The sequence below is a fragment of the Solanum stenotomum genome, chromosome 11, assembly GCF_019186545.1.
Source record: "Solanum stenotomum isolate F172 chromosome 11, ASM1918654v1, whole genome shotgun sequence".
NCBI classification, from domain to species: Eukaryota; Viridiplantae; Streptophyta; class Magnoliopsida; order Solanales; family Solanaceae; genus Solanum; species Solanum stenotomum.
In genome coordinates, this window is record NC_064292.1 from 48169374 (window position 1) to 48189957 (window position 20584).

Consider the following 20584-nt stretch of genomic DNA (forward strand, 5'->3'; position numbering starts at 1 on the left):
GAAAGAGACTCAATAAGGCGGAGTACTTATTAAAAAGAAGACTGAACACCACAAGAAGAGCATATTGGTGAAGACGTTGCAACTTATGTGAGAAGTCCCGCATGAACAACATACGAATTCAAAAAACAAGTTAAGAAAGAATTTAGCTAATGAAAAACATTAACTCTTTTGAAAATTAATAACATCTAAATCATAATATCATGTAAGAATGGAATTCGTTGAGCTTTGTGATCGATCGGTGTTAGTAGACTTTTTCTTATTTTCGAATTAGCTTGCTACAAATTCTACTTATATATAAGAGGGAGTTTATGATGGGACATTATGGGACCCATCATAAACTCCCTATATAATACATAATATAATAATATAATATAATAAATCATTTTTTCTACTATATAATATATATAATATATATTTATTTTCTAAGGGAGTTTANTAAAAAAACAAAAAAAAAATTTGACTGATTCTTAAAATTAAATCGTGATAATTGACAACATAAAATTGTTCAAAAATGTTGTATGTGGGTAGTCTTATTGTGCCTTGAATAGCGTCAAAGAAAGTAAAGGTTTGTGATAAAAAAACTTATTCCTTTATCCACGCAAACAATCGCTTCAAAAACTTTGTTATTAGCCCCAAAACATACCATTTATGTTGCACGGGCAACAAAATCTAGTCCTAACATAAATATGAGTTTATTGACTTTATAAAGGCTATTCATTTTAATGACAAATTTCAACTTATAAAAGATACGTCTAAAAATGCCCTAAGACAAATAAGGTATAATTACTCTAATAAAACTAATTAGAAGAATACTTATCTAAAATCTAAATCACACTTTATTAGACAAGTTACTTTTCACGCAAATTGTACCTAGCTAGTTTGAGGAGATCAAACTTTTATAAGGACATGTTAGCAATTGAATAATTATTTTTTTCAAGGTTTTATCAAGTCAATAGACAAATATAAAATGAGTCTAGAGCCAAAAGGGCAAAAAAAATTGCCAAAAATTCCAAAATGGTACATCAATTTTTTTTTAACCAAAAGGAAAAAATCGCTCTTGACGGAGCGATTTCATTCTTACAAAAATTCACGCCGTTACTGTTAAAAAACATAAAAATTGCTCCCCCAACAACGATTTTGTCAAAAAAAATTCTAACATCGCTGCCCCTGCAGCGTTTTTCTCAAAAAAAAAAAAAACTTTTTAAAATTGAAATTGCTTCTATAGCAGCGATTTTCTTTAAAAAGTTAAAAAAAATTAAGAAAATATCGCTTGCAAGGCAGCGATTTCATTTTTTAAAAAAATTGCACTTTAAATATATTGCTACTTTGAGGAAAGCAGTGATTTAAAAAAAAAATCAGTAAAAGTTTTTTTTTTTTTAAGAAATCGCTGTCTGGCAAGCGATTATTAATAAGAAAAAAAATTAACTTTTTAAGAAAATAGCTGCTATAGAAAAACGCTGCTGGGGCAGCTTTTTTTTAAAATAAATTCACATCGCTGCCATAACAGCGATTTTAAAGAAAAAAAAAAAAATTGGACGAAATTACTGTTGGGGCAGCGATTTTTATGTTTTTTAACAGCGTCAACTTTGTCAGAAGTCAAGAGCGATTTTCCCCTTTTGGTTTAAAAGAAATTTGATGTGCCCTTTAAGAATTTTTGACAATTTTTTTTACCATTTTGGCTCTGGACTCAATACAAAATGGTGACTATAACTATATCGAAAGTATAATAAAGATTTGACGATAGAAAAATTAGGATAAATCAATTTTCCATGATAGATATTATTAATATTACACTATGTATAATAAAGATATGACGATAGAAAAATTAGGATAAATCAATTTTCCATGATAGATATTATTAATATTACACTATGTCCTAAGCTTTCTCGTTTGGCTATAGATTTCGAAAGTAATATTTATTTGGTTATAAAATTTATTTAGTTTTTAAAAGATTTTGAAATCAAATTTTCCAAAATTTAATTCAGACCTCTTCTTGACCGCAAATATATACGTTGACCTATTTCAATTTTAAAAATAAAACTTGTCCTTGAGCTTTTATGTTTATATATAAAAAAAAAAAAGAACTTTTGTAGTTACTATTGTTGTTGTTTTTTCCGCACTTAACAGATTTTTGTAATTAATTATAATTTGACAAATTGTAGTTGCTAATGGTTATGTTAATTATTAGTAGTTTAATTAAAATAATTATATAATAATTTTAGAATAATTTATTATCTAGTTCATTTTAAAATATAATAATTTTATGTCAAACTTATTTGTGTATATAATTTGATAACGAAAATAAACGTCATCAACAGGTTATGCATAATTGGGGATTAGCAATATTTTGTTTGGTATGATTGTATATTCTTAATAGTTTCTAGAACTTATAAAAATTACTTGGAAAAACCTATTCATATATAATATATAGTTTGTAAATCACACAAAATTATATGATGAACTCGACTAAAAAGGTGGTGAGAATTATCTTGAGACACCAAATTTTCTTTGTCAAACTCTTTTAAATTAGAGTTCGTACTATTTAAGATAATGTCGAATCCATATTTTTATCAAACACTCGTGTAATGCATTATCCTTGATTATATTAATTAATTAATTAGTGAAATGTAACCAGACACATCAAGTCCTTTGTATACATTTATTCTTATGTCATTTCAATTTTAATTAATTAATATAAGCACCATGTGCTTTACAGACTGTTTTTTATCGAACTTCTAAAAGTTAGATATATACACTAATTTTTGTAAATAAATAAATAAAAATGCTACTCTATACTAATCTACCAGAAATAAGATATTATATCAAGTTTTTAAGTTATAACAAGACGATTATCTTATTTTATCATGTAAAAGTTCCTTTTTCTTATTTATTTATTTTGTGCCTTAGATGTGTTTTTTTTGTGGAGTTTCACGTTTTTTACTTCTTTGACGAATCGATGTCATGACTTCAGAGTTGGGGTGAATAATATTTATCATCCGAGCAACACCTAGTGTCTTGTAGACTGTAGAGGTGTTGACAATTTCCATAGTTCTGTAAAAATAAATTAGTTAAAATGTGTTAGATTAATTAAATGATATATGTTTTATTGATAATTAAATTTATTAAATTAACGTAAATATTAGGGGTCTATAAATATTTCTTGACGGCACCTAATATTTCGCTTATAATCCATTTGTATACCCTTGCTTTCACAATTTTATTTTATTACATTTAAATTTGCATCATTAGGGATCTATTTTTGAGAGTGACACTCTCAACAATTTTTTTTTATTCGTAGAGGGTCAAACTTGAGATTTTTTTTATCCATAAAGGATCGAACTTGAGATTTTTCTATCCATAGAGGGTTGTACTAATTGACACCAAAAAAATAATTAACAAAAATGTTAGAACAGAAGACAATTTCATTTGTTGATTTTTTCTTTTTGATTCTCCATCCGTTGTTTAGAGATTCGCATTGAAACTTTACCTAAATTTGAATTGCGTATCGCAGGGTTCATTCGAAGGTGGTGCTCCCAACAAAATTTTCTTCATATCTAAGGTTTAAACTTGAGATCTTTGAAATGTGAAACAATTCCACCACTGCACCACAATCCATATTGATTCCATTGGTTGAATTAAGGTCTAGATTAAATTTTTTGTGGCTTAGATGTTTTTCTTCCATTTGTACGCAGCTCAATCATATGCGCCAATATAGACATTCCAATTGAAGAATCCAAAAGTTTTGAAAAAAAACAGGATCAAAAGACGGAAGTTAAAATTTAAAACTTATAAATTCATTTAAATATTTATACATATTTAATATATTTTAAAATAAAAGATTAAAATTATTGAACTCGTTGGAATGCGTAAAAAATGATTGTTTTGAGTGGATGGGGAGTTGGCAAGACAAGAATTTTCATTGGCTCAAAGCAAGCAAGGAAAAATTAATTGTAAAATTTGAACTTTAGTAGTTTGACAACTAAAATAGAAATGAAATTATACATCCTAATCTTCAACATTTTTTAATAAATAAATTAACTTCTAATAGTACGTAGTTTTTTTTTTCTCTACTCTCATATTCAGGATCCAATTAAATTCAATTCACAATAAAGCAATAAAAAAATACTTTTCATTCCATTATAATCTTTGTTATGATTTAATCATTTGTTATTTTATCTGTTTAAAAAAGAATGAGCTAGTATTATTTTTAATCTTTTTAAAAAAGAATGACCTTTCCTTTTTTGGCAACACTTTAACTTTTACTTTTTACGTGACATGTTTAATGCCATAAAATTAAATAACATTTTGGTACATTTGACATAATTTTAATTTAGAATCACAAGATTATAAAGTCTTTTTTCTTTTCTTAAATTTCGCCAAGTCAAACTAAGTCATTCTTTTTTAAACGGAGAAAGTATATATTAGAAGTATATAAATTAGTTAGGTATTATTTCCACAGAGTTTAGTTATTCATATGTATTAGTTGTTCTACTTTCTATCATTAACTTATATATATATTAGTTATAGTTATACACATTTCTAAATTGTAAATCAAATACCATATTAAATTTATATAAAAATAATTTAACTCATAACGAACTACCAAACATATTATTATCTATGCATAATTTAATACTTGGGTAACTCACCTTTAACACCTTATTTGGATGGTTGTTACCAATTGTATTGTATTGTATTATTAGTTTAAATATAATATTTATTTAATTGTTACTTAAATTTTATATATCGTATCATTTAAATCCATAATTAAGCAACCATGAAAATTAAAGACCCATTTTATATAACGATCCATTTGGTGTAATATCATTGTTATCTTAATATTTTCTTATCATTTTATCTTTATTTATTATTTAATAATTTTATTTTATTTTTACTTTATCTTTTTTTTTTAATAGCTCTATCCAATATCCTATTTTTTTTTTAGGTCTACATTTAAATAATGAATATGTGACATTATATAATAACAAAGAATAATAAAATATATTGAGACACTGTATTCATTAAAACAATATAATACTATATACTAATACAATGTAATACGATGCATGAAATAATAAGTAAAAAAGAGAGGAGAAAGAGGACAAAAAGAATCTTGTAATTATGCATTGTTACTGTAAAATGGAATGCTTTCGTTCTCCCTATATATAAATTCTCCATTTGCAGTTTGTTTTTTGAAGTTTGTAAATTGGGTAACTGAGCCATCACTTTCTCTTTCTTTATAGACAACAGCTACACTAGTAGAGTTTTCAACTGAGAAAGAAAGAGAATTGTTTTTCATTTATTCCTCAGCGATTCAATACTACAGCCTGTATGTTACCTGTCCCTCTGCTACGCTACTAATGTTTGCTTTCTTGGTTTTGCTTCATTTTGATTCTTGTTAGCCAAATTTGTCGTTTTTGTGTATTAGCTCAGTTTGATGAAAAATTATAGTAATTGGGATTTGCTAGAAAGGAATTCTGGGTTGTTTTTGAGTTTTCTGAAATGGGTTTTGCTTGAATAGTACAATTTGATGAAATTTGGGTGGAAATGGGTTTTGCATTAAATAGCTAAATTTTATCATGAATACTGAGTTGATTTTGAGTTTTCTGAAATGGGTTTTGTTTAAACTGTAAAATTTGATGAAATTTAAGCTAAATTTATACTTTTTATAATTCTTATGGGAAATGGTGTTCGTTTGTGTGGATTATGGGTTTGACTTCTGAGTTATCTAGTCTCTCGGAAATAGTCTCTCTATTTGCGTAAATTTTACTGGATATGTTGTTGTTGTTATTGCCGCTTTTGAGTTATCTAAAATGTTTTTTTTTTCACAGTTTACAGCTGAAAGGTGATTCTTGAAACTCGCGTAGGAGGCAAACAGCTTTTTATATTCTCTGCAAACGCCGCTCGTGGCCATTAAAGATTAGACGGCTATAATTGTGAGATTTGGTGTTTTGTGATTGGTGAAAAGAAAATTATATAAAGCATTTTCACCTTTCCTTGATCCGCCATTTTCTCATTTGTGTGCATTGGTTTTAACCATTGGAGAAAACTGTACTTGGGTTCTATACAGAGAACTTTGAAGGAGAAAAGACTTGTTTTTGAGTTTGTTACTTATATTATATGGTTTAGTAGTTGACCATTTTGAAAGGTGACATAGTATCCACAATCATCGGCAGGACGGTGAAACTTGTTGGGATTATTCTGTTGGCTTGGAGGAACTTAAGGTACAAAAAACAAATCCTTTGTTTGAATCTTTTATTCAATTGTTTAATGAGTTTGCTGTATGATCAAGGAAACTTCTTGTTTGACAAAACTAGTATAGAGTTGGTGACTGATACTTTGTATGAAGACATGGTGTGTTAGTTTTATAATACAGTTTATTAGTGGAATTTGCATAGTTAGGATTGATTGTGGTTTTTTTAATTGTTTATAGGGAGTGAAACTCGGTCCTAAAACTCAGGAATTGGCGTGTGGTATTTAAAGAGTTATGGGTGGTTGTTTATTTATGTGGTGAGAGGGTAACTGAGGATTTTGATGTGTATTTGTGATGATGAAAACAATGCAAGTAGAAGAAGTTTTCTTTGATTCTGCTGACTCTTTGGTGTTGGAGGAAGAGGATTCAGGTTCTGTGAAAAAGGATTCGGGGTATGATCTATGGTTGATGGAGCCAGAAAGTGTGACGAGTCGACGAGAGAAGTTTTTGAATGAAATGGGATTTGTTGGATTTGACTGCCTACCTAGTGCAGCCAGTGGTGAATCTGATTCAATGGGGTTGAGCAGGATTGCGGGGAGTAGTGAAGCAGTTTGTAGTTCTGCTTCGGAGGAAGAGTTTATGTGTAATGAAAGGGAATCTAGTGGTAATGTGAATTCATTGACCGATGAGCTAGATCAGACTTGGTTTGATGATGATTGTACTTCTTCGCGTTCTACGGATGGAGAACATACTTGTTTTGATGCTACTTCCGACCACACACATGGTGAGGATAGTAACTTGAAAAACCAGAAAATGAAGAAGTGGTGGAAACAATTTATCCTAAAGATGAGTAAAAGTCAATCTACTGATGCATTTAAGACTTCTAATGAGATATTCACTGAAAAGCAGAAGGTAACTCCAATGAAAGTGCAACTGAACAAGAAGAAAATTAATGAGTTTAGTGCAATTTATTGTGGACAAGAAATCAGTGCTCACAGTGGTCTTATTTGGACAATGAAGTTTAGCCCTGATGGGAAATATTTGGCTAGTGCTGGTGAAGATGGGGTTGTTCGGATTTGGCTAGTCACAGTTGATTCATCATGTGAATCACCTAACTTCAGTTTAAGCAGTCACCGCGTCAAAGGCAAGCATGGACATAAAAAGAACAAGTCTTGTTATACCCCTGTTATTGTTCCTAAGAAGGCATTCAAAATCGATGAGTCACCGCTGCATGAATTTTATGGCCATACTGCTGGCATATTGGACCTTGCCTGGTCCTCATCTAACGTGAGTCAACTTTTTAACTGCCTTTTGCATTACTTATTTACTCGCCATGTATCCAATTCAAATCGTGCTTATGACTAACTTTCTTTGGAACTGAATGGGATCCTTTAATGCAGTGTGTTCTATCTTCATCCAAAGATAAAACCGTTCGTCTATGGAAAGTTGGTTTGGATGGATGTCAAGGAGTTTTTCATCACAAAAATTATGGTACGTATCTGAAGCTTTTATTTTGTTTAACTGTTTGTTAGTTGTTTTGCTATTCCACTATTTTATTGATAGTTTAATTTGAGTTTCATTTGAATTTGATCAGTGACATGCATCCAGTTCAATCCTGTTGATGAGAACATCTTCATCAGTGGCTCCATAGATGGAAAAGTTCGTATTTGGGGAGTTCCAGGAAAGCGAGTTCTGGAATGGACCGATACGCATGACATTGTGACTGCCGTAGCTTATCAGCCAAATGGCCAAGTATGTGTTTATATGTTTGATTTCAAAATGACTAATGATGCTACTATCTTGACTCAAGAACCTGACTAATGTATATCTTTGAACTTCCATGAAACAGGGTTTTATAGTTGGTTGTATCTCTGGTACTTGCTGCTTCTATGAATTGAACGGTGAGTAGTTCTTCGCACTTACAAAAAATCAGTTCTTTCGTTATGGTACTTGATCGTGAGAAAATTGGTTAATCTTTGTTTTTCTTATCATGCAGAAAGCGTACTTTCCTTGAACACACAAGTACATCTTCATAGTAGGAAGAAATCCTCTGGCAGCAGAATCACTGGCATTCAGGTTTTACTCTCTAAACTCTTGACTTAACATATGCTTGCACATTTCTGTTAGCAGTCTTTTTGACACAAGGCTATTGCTTGCAGTTTTTCGAAAATGACTCCCAAAGAGTTATGATAACATCAGAGGATTCCAAAATCCATATTCTTGATGGGGTCGAGATTGTGCATAAATATAAAGGTATAGGATTGTTTTGATTCATAAATCCTTCAAAAAAGGCCTGTGAATGATCATACATATCATTTTAGATCGAGTCTCACTCCGAATGCTTATTTGCTCTTTTCTTGGAAATAACAGGTCTATCGAAATCAGGATGCCATACATCTGCTACAATTAGCTCAACTGGAAAACACATAGTATCAGTCGGGGAGGACTCACGTGTCTATCTCTGGGACAATGCTGATGATATAAACATCCAAGCATCCAAACAAACAAAATCTATACGATCCTGTGAGCATTTCCTCTCGGAAGGCATTTCTGTTGCAATACCGTGGTCAGGGCAGGCAACAACAGTAGTGGATTCAGAAAATTTTGGCAGTTCCAACTTTGATCCACTAAGGAGTGAACATCAAAAGGCTTCTTCTAAGACTTTGGATTCAAGACGATTTTCTATAGGAAATTGGTTTTCTATGGATGTGTCATTTAGGGGCTCCGTGACATGGCCAGAAGAAATGCTTCTTCCACATGAAAATGATGAACACCTTTGTAGTTCTAAGGTTGATCATCTTCATCAACAACATCAACATAACAAGAACCTTAACTACAGAGCGTTGTCCCCGGCATGGGGCCTTGTCATTGTGACAGCTGGTTGGGATGGAAAGATTCGGACATTCCATAACTATGGATTGCCTGTCCGAGTTTAAGAGTGATTTTGTTGTCACGAATTCAAGCATTTTTCCACAACTCGGACATGTTTGAATGGATGGAATAGCACCCTCTTCTTCTAAAAATGTTGCTACATCCGTGTCGGATCTTTGAGAAATGTAAAGTATTTGGAGGATCTGACACGGGTGTGGCTGCACTTTCGGATGACTTAGGAGAGCTCATCTGCAGATAGAAACTGCCATAGAATTGAATTCTTTGAATCTTTACAAGACTAATTTTTGTTTCCTTGTGAAGTTGTATATGTTCTTTAAGCTAGTTAATGGTACTCAGATTAATTTTTTGACTGATCATATTGTAATTTGTGAATATTCAACAGTGTAAAGATGGAATATTTTTTTATGAAAATGATTCAAAAAGGACTTCATATTCTGTTATTTACTTTGTTAAATTCTCTCAAACTCAATAAACTTTCATCTTTGACTTGGTAGAAGCTATAACAACATCAAATCCAGTGAAATCACATAAAGTGGAGTCTGGGAAAGGTAGAGTGTACGTTGACCTCATCACTACCTCGTTGAGATAGATCGACTGTTTTTGAAAGACTCTCGGTTCAAGCAAATCAAAACAGTAATTAAAAGAAAAATATGACACTAAATTGGAAAATTTTACGGAGAAACTACCTAATTCCACAAACATTTCTATCATATTTATTAATTCTCTCTATAGTTTAAAATAATTACATTTTATCTCACTATTTAGTAATTTCATATCACAATACAAGTCAGATACACGTGAATCACAATATTATGATATGAAAATATATATGTTTAAGTTATGACCCGCAAGAACCTTTTTTTGGCTAATTACGTAATTTTTTCATTTATTAACTCAACCCATTATACCTGTTCAAATTCAATCTAACCTGCTCACATTGTATTATAATTTGTATCATCTTTGGCCTTTTAACTATCCACGAAAATTGCCACAATTTTGAACTTTATTTATGGACAATCAGTTGTACGTGGGCTTAATTTTGGGCCATAATTTCCATCACCATGCTTTTCCTTCTCAATTCAGAACACTCCTCTCCCTCTACACCACAATTATAGAAGAAATTTCACCAAAAATCAGTTTCAACAGAGATAAAAATACTAGGTGATTTTTTTCAGCTATCTTAATCTTGATGGATAGAGTTACCTGATACCTGTTGCTAGTGGTTTCGAGTTCGAGTCCCCTTGAGTACGGAGTCACCTTTGTTAGGAAGCGTTTTACCCCCAATGGGACTTTTCGACGCGAATTCAAATTTAGTCAAGCTCTAACGTGGACACCAAACACTGAATATATATATATATATATATATATATATATCAATTAAAAGGGATTATTTTTGTCACTTTCTTAATTGAAGATGCAGAGTGTTGAAAATGCTAAAAGGGGAAGGAGAAGAAAAGGTCAAAGTAGGATTAAAGTCAATGGATGTAAAGTCAAAAGTGTGTTGCTTAAACAAAGCGTGTGTTTCCATGTGTTTAACATACTTTTACTATTCCATGGAATCATAATTATTCATTAATACCATTATTTATATTCCTAATAATAAATTATGACGATGTAATTAAGTTTTCAAAACATATCATAGATACATATACTAATGGTTATACTTGGCTAAGAGGAAAGAGTTTAAATGGTTGAGTTTTATAATATAATGTTCAAGTGTTCAGTTGGCAAAGTCATAAATAGAAGGAGAAAGATTCATAATTAATAAGTTTAAAGAAATTATACTAAGGAACAACCATAAGAGTTTGAAATATTTTCATGGCTTCATGTCAAGTAGCTTTATTACGTTTTGAGTGGTGTATCCGAATTCTTTGATATCAGAATCAACTTTTGTGGGTATGTGAAGCTTGAAACTATTTGTGAGCTGTATACTAATTTATTATGTCTTTGAAATGATGAGTTAAATTAGAATCTATGCATGATTTACCCCATATTTTTATTCAAATAAATGATTTGTTTTGTCATAAATAACTATTTTCTCTGTCTCTAATTACTTGTTCATTTTTTCTTTTATAGTTGTCCTTAATTATTTATCCATTTTTCCTTTTATAGTTATCCCTAATTACTTGTCTATTTTGACAAATCAAGAAAGGATAATTTTTTTACCTATTATGCCCTCAATTAAATGATTAATTACTTAGAAAAATGTAGAACTTTTCATCCACTTCATAATTAATAGGGATAAAATGGTAAACTCACTATGTCATTAATTGTTTTCTTTATTGGTGTGTCAATTCAAAAGTGGACAAGTAATTCGGGATGGAAGGAGTAATAATTAAGAGTTCGAACTATAAAGTGTTTGACATTCTTCTCGTTAAATAAATGACTTAATTATGATGTTCAAGTGCTTTATACACACCTTGTTTAGGGACATAAAACCCCATAGCATGTTTGAAAAGACTATCGATAATATTGTCAATCACTTGTTTTTCATTGAAAAATTTTTGCTTGTGTGAGCTCGTTTACAATATTATTTTAAATTGTCCGAAATTAATCGAAAATAATTTTCAATTCTACAAAGCTAAAATCAAAAGAGTTTCATACATTTTATCCTTCTAAGACCATCCTAATTATAGTATTAGGCTGATTTGTTGTTGTTCTTTGTTATCATTGAAAAATGAAATGAGCCCTTGGCGCTATTTAAAATAGAGAAAATTGAATTTGGCTAAAATGCCAATACTATGACACGTAACGTAACTTTATTCAATCATTCATAATGTCATAGAAACTCTATGAATAAACTTTTGTAATCTTTTGGATTATGTTACCTTGTATGCCCTTATAAATGACTTTTATTGTTATTATTATGTTTTGATGATGGCCATGTTGAATTGTAAAGGTTCTTTTTTGTTGTTATCTTTTTTTAAAGTGAGTTTTAAACCATTTCGGTCATATTCATATCTTTTATGTTAATTGATTTGTGTATGATACATTTGATATGGGCATTAAGCTAGTATATCATATTGATTCGCTTCTTAGAAATTGATGAAACTGAAACTGATCGCCATGCCACCTATTAGAATTAGGGTGTGACACTCCTCTGAGCCATCTCAAGACTTTTGGACCATCACGATTGTACTAGGGAGGTCATCGACTCTAATAACATATGTCACAACTAAGCCCAACAAAAAAAGTATTATCGACTCGACTCTTCTAGGTCACCTCTCAAGGCTTTTCTTTTATCAGTTAGGCTTTAACTCAAAAGGCATCTTAACGGTTGAACCCTAAATTCGCCCTTAAATGACTCATAACCTTATCATTCCGACATGAAATTTGTCTAAAGTAAGTTTTGCAACAAAATTCTTTTCGAGTTCAACCCCCAACGATTCGTGTACCGTTACATAAATGCAATAGTAGGTCACGGATTAACATTAAAAAATCTCAAAATTATCTTTCTACAAAAACTAATATTAACTATGCCTCAATATCAAATAAGTCATATCAATTATATGAATATATATTAACCATACATATCATTCAAGTATTCCCATCTCACATCAATGTTATACAAAATTAAAAATAGAAAATGTACTAGAATATGAAAAAGATAGTGTAACTAAAATAATAACCAAAAAAAAAAAAAAAAAACTCAATAGTATTTGCTAAACCAACTAAGCTCCCAATTAAAATGCTTCAAATGTGAACATAAAAGGAAATTTTCAACTATGATACAATTGTCATTGAATCCCACTAAAATTGTGGAAAAATATACATTATTGTACAAACAACAATGTTTTATGAGCAAATAAAATAAAAAAGTTAAACCTCATCATATTCTCTAAAAACTCACATTAATTTTACTTGAACCTCAAAAAAAAAAATATCTTAAAAATAAGTAAAATTAAAAATTAAAATAAAAAAAAGTCTACCTAAAAGTCAAAGAATGGATGGAATAGATCAGAAGCTGACGGCGACGGCGAAATCAAAGGAGCCGAAAACAACGTTGACGGACTTGGACTTAACATATTCATAAACGGATCCGTCGGAAACGGCGAAAATAATCCCGGCGGTGATACTGGCGGTAAAGTCGCCGGCGCCGGCGACAAAATCCCCGGGAAATGACACATTTCTACGCTTGAATTTCCGAGTATATCCAAAATATCCATCGAATCAAAAGTTTCCATACCAGCAGCAGCAGCCGGAGGAACAGCAGTAGATGGACTACTAGCTTTTTCCATAGAAGCCAATTTCGCCGCCGGCGATAAATTCCCATCACCGGAACCCAAACCCGACCCGGATGTCGATGTTTCCATCGAGGAAGTAGTAGATCCAGTAAGTCTCTGTACAACACTCATAAAGTCACTAACCGTCGTGTGATACACTTTCGGCGAAACGGCGTAGATTATCACCGTTTGGGGGTTTTGGGTCATCGCTGCCGGGGCTACCGCGGTGGTATGTGGCGGAGGATGCGGCGGAGGAGCAACCGGAGGTTTCTTGATCTTGTATGAATCTTTGTTGACTCTAAGAGGAGCTGGACGAGGACCTTGTAGTTCTCTCCGGGTCGGAGATGGTCTTCCGTCGGAAACGCCGGCGAAAAAGTCCGGTGGTGGAAAATCCATTTGGAAATGGGGAAAAATTGTTATATGCGGATATTTGTATAAATGATATATGAGTGGTAATAGGAAATAGCCTATGAAAGGGGAAAAAAATGTGATATACTATGGAACATGAATGGAAATAGCTAAGCAAAAAGGTTTGAATATTCTTTTTCTTTTAACATGTCCTAAAAATATATTTAAAAAAACTACTGCTAAATATCATTTTATAAAATTAAGAAAAAAAATTAGTGGTCACCAACTTGGCATAAGTTGATCACTATTCTTAATTTGACATGTGATAATTACTGTGTGCATGTTTGGAATTAACTAGCAAGTGCTTCAAAAATATCTAAAAATAGTGAAACTAATTTTATAATAAATGGAGTTGTAGTATATATAATTATAATAGCGAAAATTACGCGGTTAAACAAATTTATATTACTTAATTAGTTATTATAGCTATAGTTTTGCTATAATTACTACTCGCGACTAACATTAACCATTAATTACGTGGGCTGACTTCGAGTTTGTATAATTAGCTACGTTTGTATAATTCGCCACATTTATATAATTCACAACTAACAATTTTTCGTTTGATTTGTATTTGTATATGATGGTTTGTATTTGTATTTGACGATGATTTCCTTTGATTTTTCAGTTTTATCACCATATACATCCAATTTTTTTGTGTATAACTTTTTAAAGTTTGTATAAACGTGTAGTTTTCGGATTTTGTATAATGTAATTTATATAAGGTAATTTGCATAATATAATTTGTATAACTGTTTAAAGTTTGTATATTTATTTTTGTATCAATTCGTTATTTCGAGTTTTATCATATTTGTATAATTTCAGACTTTATATTACTTAATTATACAAAAAAACACGCAAATTATACAAACAAATTGCGAATTATACAAATTATTGAGCTCTCTCGCTCGCCTCTCTCCTCCCACTCTCAATCTCACTTGCTAGATATACAAATACATATGTATACCAGTTGCATATATATAATTATCTAACCGATATACATATACAATTCACCTCTCTCTCATTGTTTGCCCTCTCTCACTCGTCTCTCTCCCAATCTTGCTTACCCCTCTTCTCCCTATAACATATGACTATGAATCGTAATTAGCAAACTATAGTTATGGAGCGTAATTAAGCTATTTTTGAGTAGTTATATCTGAAAGTTCCCCATTATAATAATATATCTAGTGTAATTATATAAGTGAATTTGGAAAAGATATGATGTATGGAGATCTTACACTTATTTTGTTGAGTGGAGAGATTATTTATGATAGACTTAAGAACAAATGTAACCAAAGTATGATAGAAAAACAAAAGTCAGCAACAAATTAAAATAGTAAGATAATCAGAACAAATGAAATAGTAGGTAGTAGTGAAATTAGGAGAATACTACATGTATGCTAACTAATATTTCAACGCTTGGCTACCTATTATTCTTCTACGTTTATCCTTAACCTCATCAAATCTTCTTATCTAGGGTCATGTCCTCATTAAGTTGAAGATGTATAATGTTTTGTAATATCATGTCCATCTAGTTTTTCTCCGGTCTACCTCTACTTCTTTTAAAATCTACTACGGTCAACCTTTCAAATCTTCTCACTGTTGCATCTAAGATCTTTTTCATCACATGTCCGAACCATGGTCTTAGCCTCATTTTTCTCACATTATCTACTGCGGAGGTCACTATAACCTTGTACCATATAACCTCGTTCACAATCTTATCTCTCATAGTATACTCACATATCTGTTTGATCACCTCCACTACCTTCATCTTCTAAATGTGTTCGTCTTGACACTGATTTTGTTTCATCCACCCCAGTCTAATATGATGCAGATCTTAAATTGAAACACTTACATTCTAAGTTTTGTCTCCTAACTTTTAGTATATCGTTAATTCTACTGCATGTCTCATCGATCAATACTATATCATCTGTGAATTGTACATCATACACCTCTCCTTGAATATGCATCGTCAATTCTTCTATCACTAAGGTAAATAAAAATTGACTAAGGGTTAATCTCTAATGTCACCCCATCATGACTACAAATTTTTTTGAATCATTCCCCACTTTTCTTATTCGGATTTTAACTCTATCTTACATTTCCTTAATCGCTCAAGCCACATCTTCAACTCTAGATTCCAAACATTTCAATAGAATCCTACTATGAATGTTATCATATGCCTTTTTTGAGGTCAATTAACACTATTTACAAGTCTCTCTTTTTATTTTTATACTGCTCCAACAATCTCCTTGTTTTTAATTTCTAAATTCCAATCTACATGTCTAAAATATCAAATATATTTTGACAAGTCAAACTTGAGAAACAATTATTTGAATTTTGGCCTTGGCAACAAACTTCAGAGGCAATTAACACGACTTTGGCAACTTAGACACGTATGTAAAAAATTATTTTCAAGATGACTAAACTTAATTACAAAAAATTATAAATTAAATATAGTTTAAATGATAGTCCCAAAATTAATTGTTTGTTCACTTCGCCCATAAAAAGGTTCACCAATTGATATAACAAAACAAAAAATGAAGACTCATTTGACCATAACAATTGTACATTTAATACGTAATTGTCTTACTTTTGTAAATGATGCATAAGTATTTTAATTTGAAAGTAAAATTGTATGATAATGTCTCATAATCATAATTTTACAATATAGTATAATTAGTTTCCTTTGTTTTGACGATTTAGATAAAGTTATTTCAGATTGTGTAATTATTATAAACGAAAAAAAAAAATGTAAAGAAAAAGATAACCAATTAGTTGAAGAAGGTGTATTAAATAACCATTTAATATTTTGTTTAATGTAGTACAATGTACTATAATTAGTCTAAAACTTCTAATCATTTAACTTAATGCAGCCCTATTAATTATCATCATGTATTTAATTTTGAGCTTTTCATATCTAAATATAATACTTGGAGGCAGTGACATAGCTAGGTACACTAAGGAGGAATCATTCGAATTATTTTTGTTGAAATATTATATATATTATGTATATAAATAGGGGAAATTATCCGGATAATTAAATATATACAAGTTAATTAGCTAATATAGCTATAATTTGAATAAATTATCACTAACAACTTCTTTTTAGCTATAATTATGTGCGTCTCTCTCCTCTCCTCCTCTCTTTGGCCTCTCTCTTTTCTTATACATACAAATACAAATTATACATATACATATACAATTATATGACAGATATACAAATACAATTCATCTCTCTCCACTCTCTACATGCCCTCTCTTGTCGCCTCTCTCCTCCCTCTCCAATTCTCGCTTGCCAAATATACAAATATACATGTATACCAGTTACTATATACAATTATCTGATAGATATACATATACAATTCGACATATCTACAAATACAATTCACGTCTCTCCACTCTCTGCCCTCTCTCACTCGCCTCTCTCCTCCCTCTCCCAATCTCGCTTGCCTATCTCCCCCTCTAACATGTAGCCACGAATTGTAATTAACAAATTATAATTATAGAACCTAATTAAATTATTTTTAGTGGCTATTTGCAAAATTTCCTCTATAATATATTTTGAAATTTTAATTAATTTTTGATATCTTTACTACTCAGGAGTTTGATAGAAAAATAATAAAACATTGTTTATCTCGTTGGAGAATTGAGACATATATAAGGTGTCTAAAGAAAAGGTGCTCTCAACTTGCTTGGACAAAGACAAAACAATATTGCTCTCCTTAAACGTGTGTATATAGCTTAATCTACTATATGTTGTATTCGATGTGGAGAATTTTTTTATTTTTTTTAAATTGAGTATATATTTGAAATATGTCGATAATAGAATATTATGTTATGTTAATTCAGTGAATCAATACATAAAGGAAACATACACAAAGTTCTTGTGCTATCATCAGTATTTCATCAATATAACGTTAATGGATTTGACATGACCCTACCTTATTTTTTTTTATATATATATCAATAAATTATACATTCAATTAAGATCACAAACGTCATGTGGTGATATATTTGTCTTTTTAATTAGTTAATGTTAAACAACTCACATTTCAAATATGATATTAATTTGTATTGGATTTATTTAGTAACAAACAACTCTCTCTAAATAATTTGTAAGCTAATTTATTTAAATAAATTTACTATTAAAAATATAAAACATAAAATCAAGAAAATAAACAAAATAATTAAAATGATTTGAGGGATATTTTTGTCTTAACATAGACTTATCCCATGGTATTATATCCTATGTATTACTAATACCTCCAAATGGAAGGTATTAGTAATACATCCTATAATATCATGTATGAGGTATAATTAATCCATGAATTAGTTATACATATGCCCAAATTCCTACCAAACATAGTACAAAATAATACCATACATTAGGGGTGTACAAAATTGAACCGCAAATCGAGTCAAACCGAAAAAAAACCCGACTAGTGGTTTGGTTTGACTTGGTTTGGTATTGAAAAAAACCCCCGACTATATTTGGGTTGGTTTGGTTTTAACTAAAAAAAATCAACCCGAGACCAAACCAACCCGACATTATATATATAATTTTAAAATTTAATTTTATGCTTAAAAATATTTACTTTGATATAATTTTTAAATATTTCTTATACTTTTCATAGTTTTTATCTTTTTAATATATTATTTCAAGTTTGAAATTTAGATTTCTGAATGGTCCAACAAAGATTATAGTCCACAAATGTTGGTAATTATAATAAAGCTTAAATCAAAATCAAATTAATACTAATGCAAAAAGGAAATCAATTCAATACTAAGAATGACAATAATATTGAATATTTGTTCGTTAGTTTTACATTGGTTTAGACAATTAAAATACATAATCTAATTTTAATTTCCTTTAATGTTTAGTCATGTAACTAATACTTATTGAACTTATTTTAGCATGATTTAGTACTTTTAAATTATGATCATTTTACTTATGACTTATTAATTTGCAATATTTGTTTTACGCGATTTCATTATTATTATTTTTTTTGTTGAATATTTTAGTGTCATTAATCATATCATATTTTGTGTTATTTTTTTAAGAAATACCTTAGATAGTTGTATTTTGGTTGGACTAAACAAATATTTGAAGTACAAGTAAATTATATGTTTGTATGAATACTTTACCGAAAAAACCCAAAACAATCCGAAAAACCCGAAAAAACCCGATGTTGAAAAACCCGAGTTTTATTGGTTTGGTTTGGTTTATAAAACTAAAAATCCGACACAAAAGGTTTGGTTTGATATTTGAAAAACCCGAACCAACCTGGCCATGTACACCCCTACCATACATAATACATAAACGATTTGTTTTAATGCGGCCTACCAAACGACCCCAATTACATTGAAAATCATAGTAGTCATGAAAGTAAGATCTATATAGACTTATTTACTATTCCAAGCATTTGCATTTGGTCTATTGCATGTCAAGTTTAATAACTACATTCCTTAATTATTAGCCTAAATATACTTAAATTGCTCTAGGACTAGTTTAATTTGACATATTTTGGATAGTATTTTTATACTAAATCTAAAGTATTGCATGATAAATTTTACTAACATTTAAAAATAATCTAATAATGCCTATATAAGTCGTATAGTGAGTCAGAAAATCTAATAGTCTTTAGTCAATATTATCATATGAATCAAGTAAAAATAAAAGTTCAAACGCTGACCTATAATAAAGAAAATAAAATTAGAAAATATAACACAATATAAACGTGAACAAAATCTCTTTTCTTCCATCTTGATAGAGGAAAATTTAGATACAAGAAAAGTAAAATTTAGATATGCCATTGTTTGTTTCTTATTTACCAAATTGGACCTATTTGCAACTCATTTTTTCTAACAACTTGCACAAATATATATTTCTAAAGATTTTGCGGAGAGGGGTGAGTTGTGTACATCAACAAATTTGTAGGTTGATAAATCACTGGATTTGAAATCAAACTCTCTTTGCCTTGGACGAATAAAATTTGAGACTGGTCCTTTCCCAAGACTAATATAAGTCAATAATATTGTTGTTTGATTAGGACTTAGGAGAATACTCACTACAAAAGGAACCCCAATTACCAACAAAAAAAATTTGTTGGTAAATTGATCAAATTGGTTGGCAAATTGAGTTACCAACCAAATGTCAACTTATATTAATCCGTTGCTAAAAGGCTCGTCGGTAAAGATTATCAACCGATTTTAATTTGTTGGTAAACTTACCAACCAAACATCAGTTGGTAAACACCCAAAGATGTTGTTACAAAATTTTGAAGCATGACCCTGAAATTTCCGTTGGTAAATTCACCAACTAATTAAGTCCCACGCTCCCTAACAAAGGCGACTCCGTACCCAAGGGGAATCGAACCTGAGATCTCTTGGTTAAGAATGAAGGAGTACTTACCACTCCACCACAACCCTTGTTGGTAATAAATTTTAAACACGTTAGTTTGATTATTTATTTATCTAATAAATTTACTAATTGATTGTTAGTTTGTTGGTAATATAACATTCAAGGCGACTCCGTACCCAAGGGGAATCGAACCTGAGACCTCTTGGTTAAGGATGAAGGAGTACTTACCACTCCACCACAACCCTTGTTGGTAATAAATTTTAAATACGTTAGTATGATTATTTGTTTTTCTAATAAATTTACTAATTGACTGTTAGTTTGTTGGTAGTATATCATTCAAGTTCAATGTTAGGTTAGTAATTGATTGACAATATGTTCAAAATATCATTAACTGAATGATTATTCAATAGTAAAATATTTATTAATTTATTGCATTTAAAAATCTAAGAGCACGAATATAAATCCAAAAATATTAATATCAATTTTATAAATCATATTTGAATGAAA

At 30.3% G+C, this 20584-nt stretch overlaps 2 protein-coding genes across 2 annotated transcripts; one reads left to right on the top strand and one right to left on the bottom strand.

The window, feature by feature from the left end:
* The first annotated feature begins 5190 nt into the window (after window positions 1-5190).
* LOC125845143 (uncharacterized) lies at window positions 5191-9510 on the top strand. Its single transcript, XM_049524575.1, has 9 exons — window positions 5191-5329; window positions 5832-6224; window positions 6434-7480; window positions 7594-7684; window positions 7788-7945; window positions 8043-8094; window positions 8190-8269; window positions 8353-8446; window positions 8564-9510. Exons 3-9 carry the CDS (start codon window positions 6548-6550, stop codon window positions 9127-9129), a joined length of 1974 nt encoding a protein of 657 aa, XP_049380532.1. The 5' UTR covers window positions 5191-5329; window positions 5832-6224; window positions 6434-6547; the 3' UTR covers window positions 9130-9510.
* Window positions 9511-12801: 3291 nt separating this feature from the next.
* Window positions 12802-13798, bottom strand: LOC125844390 (protein MKS1). Its single transcript, XM_049523700.1, has one exon. The coding sequence runs from the start codon at window positions 13702-13704 to the stop codon at window positions 13015-13017; it is 690 nt and encodes a 229-aa protein (XP_049379657.1). The 5' UTR covers window positions 13705-13798; the 3' UTR covers window positions 12802-13014.
* Window positions 13799-20584: the final 6786 nt, after the last annotated feature.

What these genes read in the sequence shown, in the direction of transcription:
- LOC125845143 (XM_049524575.1), top strand. Translation starts at nt 6,548, where the DNA reads ATGATGAAAACAATGCAAGTAGAAGAAGTTTTCTTTGATTCTGCTGAC. An exon ending in CTGCTTCTATGAATTGAACG is followed by an intron (nt 8,095 to 8,189) that starts GTGAGTAGTTCT and finishes CTTATCATGCAG; the next exon opens with AAAGCGTACTTTCCTTGAAC. An exon ending in GATTGTGCATAAATATAAAG is followed by an intron (nt 8,447 to 8,563) that starts GTATAGGATTGT and finishes TGGAAATAACAG; the next exon opens with GTCTATCGAAATCAGGATGC.
- LOC125844390 (XM_049523700.1), bottom strand. Translation starts at nt 13,704, where the DNA reads ATGGATTTTCCACCACCGGACTTTTTCGCCGGCGTTTCCGACGGAAGA.